Source organism: Enoplosus armatus (assembly GCF_043641665.1).
Source record: "Enoplosus armatus isolate fEnoArm2 chromosome 2 unlocalized genomic scaffold, fEnoArm2.hap1 SUPER_2_unloc_1, whole genome shotgun sequence".
Taxonomy (NCBI): domain Eukaryota; kingdom Metazoa; phylum Chordata; class Actinopteri; order Centrarchiformes; family Enoplosidae; genus Enoplosus; species Enoplosus armatus.
The window spans coordinates 158,739-165,295 of record NW_027261181.1 but is presented as its reverse complement, the minus strand read 5'-3'; the positions used below and the strand labels follow the sequence as shown (position 1 = coordinate 165,295).

At 43.6% G+C, this 6,557-nt stretch overlaps 1 protein-coding gene across 1 annotated transcript; it reads right to left on the bottom strand.

The window, feature by feature from the left end:
- Positions 1 to 908: 908 nt before the first annotated feature.
- Positions 909 to 5,453, bottom strand: LOC139307090 (sarcalumenin-like). The gene is made up of 6 exons (XM_070930973.1): positions 5,403 to 5,453; positions 4,551 to 4,646; positions 3,401 to 3,517; positions 2,519 to 2,752; positions 1,701 to 2,050; positions 909 to 1,438 (listed from the first exon to the last, which is right to left on the bottom strand). The coding sequence occupies exons 2-6, from the start codon at positions 4,639 to 4,641 to the stop codon at positions 938 to 940; spliced, it is 1,293 nt and encodes a 430-aa protein (XP_070787074.1). The 5' UTR covers positions 4,642 to 4,646; positions 5,403 to 5,453; the 3' UTR covers positions 909 to 937.
- Between the last annotated feature and the right edge of the window lie 1,104 nt (positions 5,454 to 6,557).

Sequence of the window (6,557 nt, the reverse complement as noted above, 5' to 3'; positions counted from 1 at the left end):
GTTGCATTCAGTTAATTCAGTCTCAGTGCAGCACTGAGAAATGTTAAAATAAGAATTGTTGCTATAGTGAACGTATCGTTCAATACAGACAAAAAATGGCCGTACAGTATACAGTATACAGTATGCAGTATACAGTATACAGTATACAGTATGCAGTACAGTGACTAAACATGGTTGAATCACTGCTAAATAAAACACTACGAGAGCACCCTTGTTTCTATTTTATTGTCCCACCATTGAAAATATGCGCCCTGATAACGACCTACACTGCTTTAACCGTAAAAACACAGCACTGCAGTTTGACTGAATCTTCAGACTTTGCAAACAACACGGAAGACAAACGTGCGGCAGCATTCACTGCATCACTGGAGGTGTACATTCACTGCCAGCATCTCTCTCTGAAGAAACAAAAAACTTGAATAAATAAAATGTACAAACTTGAAAACAGTGAGAAACAAGAAAACAGTCATTCTCAGATTTCATTAACATGAAAGGTTAGATAGGAAGTCTGTTTCTCCTGCGGACATTCATCACATTTTGCAGACGTAAATGGCTTCAGATGGAGTTGACTACAAGCCTCTTTTTCTATATTTTTTACTCTTTAGTAAAAACCTTAGTCCAAAATGTTCACTTGTCATTGTTTGTTTCGACCTACCTACATACCAGAAGGGTGTCAGACAGGACAGTACCAGAGATTTGTTATACAGCCATAGAAAACTATTTGTAAATTACAACAATGTGAACTGTCCCAGTGTAGTAGAGGACACCCTTTTGGTACGCTATGCAGGTAAAAACAAGCACTAAGAAGTCTTCTGACCCAGGTCAGTTTGGTACATCTTTTGCACATAGCCAGTCCTGAAGGTCACAGCAGTTGGGGATTATTTCAGGAAACCCATCTGCCTCCTCTGTTCCTCCTCCTGCACCCCTCTCCTCTGTTTTACTGCCTCCTCCAGCGATTCTTGGTTTTCTCCTCACACCCGGGACCCTCACAGGTGCCAGGGAGTGGAGGCGGAGGAGTTGGTGCAGCCTTCGCCGGGGCAGGCGTGTCCGCGGCCTTGCTGACGCTGCTGAGCAGAGCCGGGAGCTCGTGCGAGATGGCCCTCTCCATCTTCTCCAGCAGGCAGCCGCCTGTCCAGCTGCAGTGGTAGGAGAGCTGCTTGAAGCTGGAAACCGGGTTCACGCCGAAGAAATCCTGGTAGGCCTCCTTGTTGGGCAGGTCGAACTTGCTGACGTTGGTTTTGGCCAGAATAGATTTGAAGATGTAGTATTTGTCCGGGTCGTTGACGATGTCCTGGAACACCTCGTAGGGGTCGCTAAACCAGCCCAGCTTGTCATGGTAGGTCTGGAGGTAGCGGTCCACCAGCAGGGCGTGGATGCGCACACGGATGCCATGCTGGCGGATGAACGCGATCTTGTTCTCTATCTGATTCTCAATCACCTGCAGGGGAGAAGAGACAGAGAGAGAAAAGATGAACAGAAAGACACATAGAGAGGACTGGTGTTTCCACGACACTGAAAAGGCCACAATTATGAGGGACTTGAGAACCATCTTCACATCAAGTGCTACTTACACAAAGATAAATCTCAGAGATGTGTACTGCATGAGTTTTAGCCACAATTAGGCCTCTGTTTAGTATCTAAAAAACCCATTATTGTCAATCTGAATGTAGCTGATCTTTAAACAAGACAAGAGGTCACACCTGGTTGAGGTCCTCCAGGAGAGAGGTCTCCTCCTTCATGAAGAGCCCTCGGCTGGTGTCTGCAGTATATTCCTGAGGCCAGAAGGAACTGACGTACACCCGGGGAGGCTCTGTGGCGTTGATCAGGGGCGCCATGCTCCAGAACAGGGCTCCGTAGACCCTCATCAGGTCCTGGGTGGAAAGACTGTCGGCCTTGTTGAGGATGAGGCGAATCTGGGACTCGCGGCCCTTCATCTGCTTGAAGAGCATCTCCAGCTCTCCACCCACGTCCAGCTTAGTGGGGTCGAACACCAGGAAGATAAGATCGGCTCGATCGATGAACCACTGGCACACCTCATTGTAGGGGTAACCTGAGGGAGAGGAGGCAGGAGACACAATACATGACAGGACTAACGCTTTAGCTCGGGGAGACGTCCCGAAGCAGCCGGATCGCCGCATTGTTATTTGAACATTTCACATTATTGTGGTTGTGGTGTGTGTTTGTGTGTGTTTACAAGTGACTACAGGCTTATTAGACTGCCTGCCTGCCTGTGTGTGTGTGTGTATACTGTGTGTTGTGGTAGTCTAATGATACTGATGTCTGTTTGATGCTGCTGATCTCAGTCATTGATTGATTGATTGATCTTCCAGCTGCATACTGTCTGCATAAGCCTGGATTTAATGGGAGTGAATCATCCTGCCAAAAAGAGCAGCTATTGCATTTTCATTTTGTGGGTTAGTGTCTTAGTATCTTAGTGTCACAGATAATGAATACAGCCAGTATTCATTATCTGTGACACTAAGATTCTCCATTTAAGCTTTGATGTAAAAACGGTCACCTCTCTCCTGCTGCTTGCGGTTTTCGATGATGCCGGGCGTGTCGACGAAGGTGACCCTCTCCAGCAGCTTGTGAGGCATCTCGATGCCCACCAGACGCTCCAGGAAGCCTTGGCCGAACTTCTCCAGGGGCGAGAAGGACCGTGAGCTGTCTGCTGCCATGACGATGCCCTCTATGGTCCGAGACTTCTCACCGTGCATTATGACTGTGTACTCTGAGGTGGTGGGCTCAGCACCTGATGGAGGGACATATTAATTCAGCTTATAATTAACTACCTAACACGTAGATGTAATAGATCATTATTTTTATTAATTCTAGATTAAAAAGCACGATGTTTCTTGCTCATTCAGTCCAATAAGCCTTTAAAGCGACACTGTGTGTTACTTTGGAAACATATTATGTCTCTTACAAATGCCAAAGTTGAATTAATTAACAATAAAACACACCTGTGTTCAATTACGCCTTGTCTGGTATGACCTGGAACTTATGGTGGCTAATACGAGCTAATGTTAGCGAACTAACTAGATAGATATTGCCGTGTAACTGACATTACTGCATCACTTTGTTGACTTCAAGACTCTCAGACCAGAAGACATGTTTATTATTTCCTATGTGTGGTCCATCGCTTTCAGTCAGCTCACCACATGATAATGTCTTTAAAGTCATGGAAATATTGGGAAAAAAGGAAAATTTAATAATTTTGCGAAAGTTACATTTAAGTGAAAGCACAGTACGTGGTGAGTCTCGTGGTGAATAAACATGAAATGGGAGATAGTGAGCAACCTTATACTATATTTGTAATATATGGATATAATTATGAATCTTCATCACTACTCTGGTGATCAAGCTGTGTCACAAACAAACAGGTTTAATGGGAGCGAACCTGTGTAGAGTCCCTGTGAGGTGCCGTGAAGACCCAGCAGGTAGTTGATCATGGAGGACTTGCCGACACTCCACGGTCCCAGGAACAAAACCATGGGCTTAGAGGTGACCTCACCGTCTGCACAGTTTGTGACAAAGACAGACAGAGAAGGAGATGGCTTGAGAGAGAAACAGAAAATTAGCTTGAGAGCCACGTTGAGCTGCAATATCACCTTGTATCATACTGTTGAATACAAGCCTCCTAATTCATTACACTTAAATATATACTTAGAACAGCTCACGCGTGCCTTGTGAATACAGCACAGGTGATGTTTGTGAGCCTCTGTAGATCTCTAGATGGCCCAGAGCAACTTATCTCAACCAGGGCTGGCCACAATACTGTAATACTTTCCCCTGACACTCCATGCATCCTGATTGTGCACACGTCCTTCCATTCTGCACCACAAGGGGTCCCAGAGTCACATGGCACAGTTTGAAGAATCTTGATCCTGCTCCTTAGCACATAAATAATCCTCCCTGCCCTCAAGTGCGATGGAACAAAGTTGTAGGGAGTCTGGCCCACACAACGTTCCCTTTAATTTACAGCAGACAGAGTCCTCATTGTGCTTCTCTGTGTGCCTGGTTTGAATAATGTCAGGTCCTGGCTCTACTTCTTCTTAATTATGACTTTGTTTGTACTTCACTCTTTCTGTGCAGCTCCAGTTTATTAAACCATGTGCTGTGTAGTGTGGTGAACTGATAAAGGTGGTTAAGAGCTGTGAGGTGACGTGTTTTTGGTGGATAGTGATGTTGGCTACATTATGGTTTCTTACATGACATTTAAATGTTGGAAAATTAAAATGGTAAACAAATATCAGCTTACCTATATATTTACCATTACACAGAATAATAATAATAATCTTTATTGGACTTGGTGCTAGGTCATGGGAAAGGACTTGGAATACAAATTATCATACTGTTTTTTTTGATTTTCAATTTTATGTCACAGCATCTCACCTGAGCCACAGTGATAAACACACACACACAACTGTTGCTGATGTTGGCCTGCGAAGCCTGAGACACTGATATTTGCCTTTACAAACAAACCACTGAGAATTCTTCTGTGCGTGCTGCTTTATCCAGGCGTGGTCCCCAACAGGAAGCTGATTTACCTGTGACTTCATGCTGCCTGAGCTCATTGTACTTGTAGGCTTCCTCCATTGGCTTGATGGCAGTGTGGTAGATGTTCAACAGCTTCTTCATGGCAGCTAGAGACAGAGAGAGAGACAGAAAGTAGAGTGTGATAATTGGGATGTAATCGTGAGAAAATATTTTGGAAAAGAGTATTATTAATGTTCTTGCTACCATTACTGATTACAACAATTGCTTTGGCAGCACATGATGAATCGCCCTCATAAAGTTTATTGAATCGAGCTGAGGTGATTAGGAGACTGGCTCTGCGGTGCCACTTTGTCCTCTCTGAAATGAATCCGGTTTAAGAGAACAGAGAGGCTTTCATGCGTTACACTTTTGCACTGATTAATCACCTGCCTCAAGTCTGCACGCTCACACACACACACACACACACACAGTACACACACTCACGCAGAACAGCCCCAGGACCTGGACATCATGAAGCAATTTTCAGAATGGTTTCGGCAGAAAAAAAAGCCCCCAAAATTGTCTCAAACTTCCTTTCATTCACACGCAAACACATCTGTTTTTCTTTTCCATTGACAAAGTAGCTGTAAACATTCTGCTGCGTTTTCATTTCAATGCAGAACTTCAGGCATTTCCTCAGCAAAGGTCTGAGAGACATTTGAAACGGTGTGCAGCACAGCGATGTTATCATTGAACATCCAATTTTTGATTAGTAGGATGTGGGTTTCACGAGTTGAATGTTTTTGGGGTGTATATACAGTGTATACTGTATGTGCTGGTGGGGGCGAGGATAGTCTTTCACATGCATTATGCCCTTTCCTGAAAAATTCGGATCAACACCTTTTCTTACATTCGTTCCTTACCTGTGAACTCTGCTGAGGGTTCAGCAGCAGCCAATCGCAGTGTGTCCTCGATGTGGGAGCGGTCCCTCAGTGCCGGGCCTGCTGACACTTTTTCCTCATGTTCTGATTGGAGGATCAGACAGTCAGTCAACTGTTGAGGTCAAAAGCTCTGACATGCAGTTGTGCAGTTTTCTATGGCATACACTGACAATTAATGGCAATGTTGCATCTGGAAAATGAAGCACATTCTTTTATCAACGGAAGCTGTCAAAGACAATTAGTAAAAAGTCAGCTGACATGGTTACAACATATCTGTGCTCCCTGAGGTAAATGGTTTCCTGAGCTGTGAGTGACCAGACCATCTGGGCTCAGTAGAGGCCCAACTGTTATATCATGCTGTTGTCCATCTATCTGTCTATTCCTTTCCTCTGCTATTTTGGTTTGTTTATTTCTGTACCAGAGGTTGTTGCTAATTCCCCTTTAGCTACACACAGTGTCATATTCTGGGGGTTCGGCATGTCCGAGAGAGAGAGAGAGACAGAGAGAGAGAGACAGAGAGAGAGAGAGAGAGAGACAGAGAGAGAGAGAGAGACAGAGAGAGAGAGACAGAGAGAGAGAGAGAGAGAGAGAGACCTTTGCTGTCATTTCATGACCCATCAAAGTTAAATGCCCAGTGAAACTAGAATTATGAATTTTTCTCAGTTACAACTTAGAAACAACTGATGAAGTATGCCTTATTAGAGAGTAGTTAGCGATCCTTAAACAACACCTATGTTGATGTAAAGTTTCCAAATTCTTCCAGAATTCATGAATTTTGTATGTTTTTTTCCTTGTCTCGTTTTCTGTTGTTTTTGTGCTCCGCAGTTTCTCTCCTTCCTGTACTGCTTTTTTTAAAGGACAATTTGCATTAGCATTGAAATGTGTCTTACTCGCCTCTTTAGGATTAAGATTGCTTTTGTTTTCATCTCTTTTTGTTGGAAAACAGTTGTGATTTCTTGATATGTATGTTCTTCTTTCAAAACATAATAAATAATTCATGACAGAACACTTTCTATGATGTTTTGTTTTGTCATCTCAAACTCTGTTGTTATGTGTAGTTGATAAAATAAATAAATAAAAAATGTTTTGACAACCGATATTGGAGCAGTTCAGAGATCACACAATAACAATGACATT

What these genes read in the sequence shown, in the direction of transcription:
- LOC139307090 (XM_070930973.1), bottom strand. Translation starts at nt 4,641, where the DNA reads ATGAAGAAGCTGTTGAACATCTACCACACTGCCATCAAGCCAATGGAG. An exon ending in CTCACAGGGACTCTACACAG is followed by an intron (nt 2,753 to 3,400) that starts GTTCGCTCCCAT and finishes TCCCTCCATCAG; the next exon opens with GTGCTGAGCCCACCACCTCA. An exon ending in TCCTGGAGGACCTCAACCAG is followed by an intron (nt 1,439 to 1,700) that starts GTGTGACCTCTT and finishes TCTCCCCTGCAG; the next exon opens with GTGATTGAGAATCAGATAGA.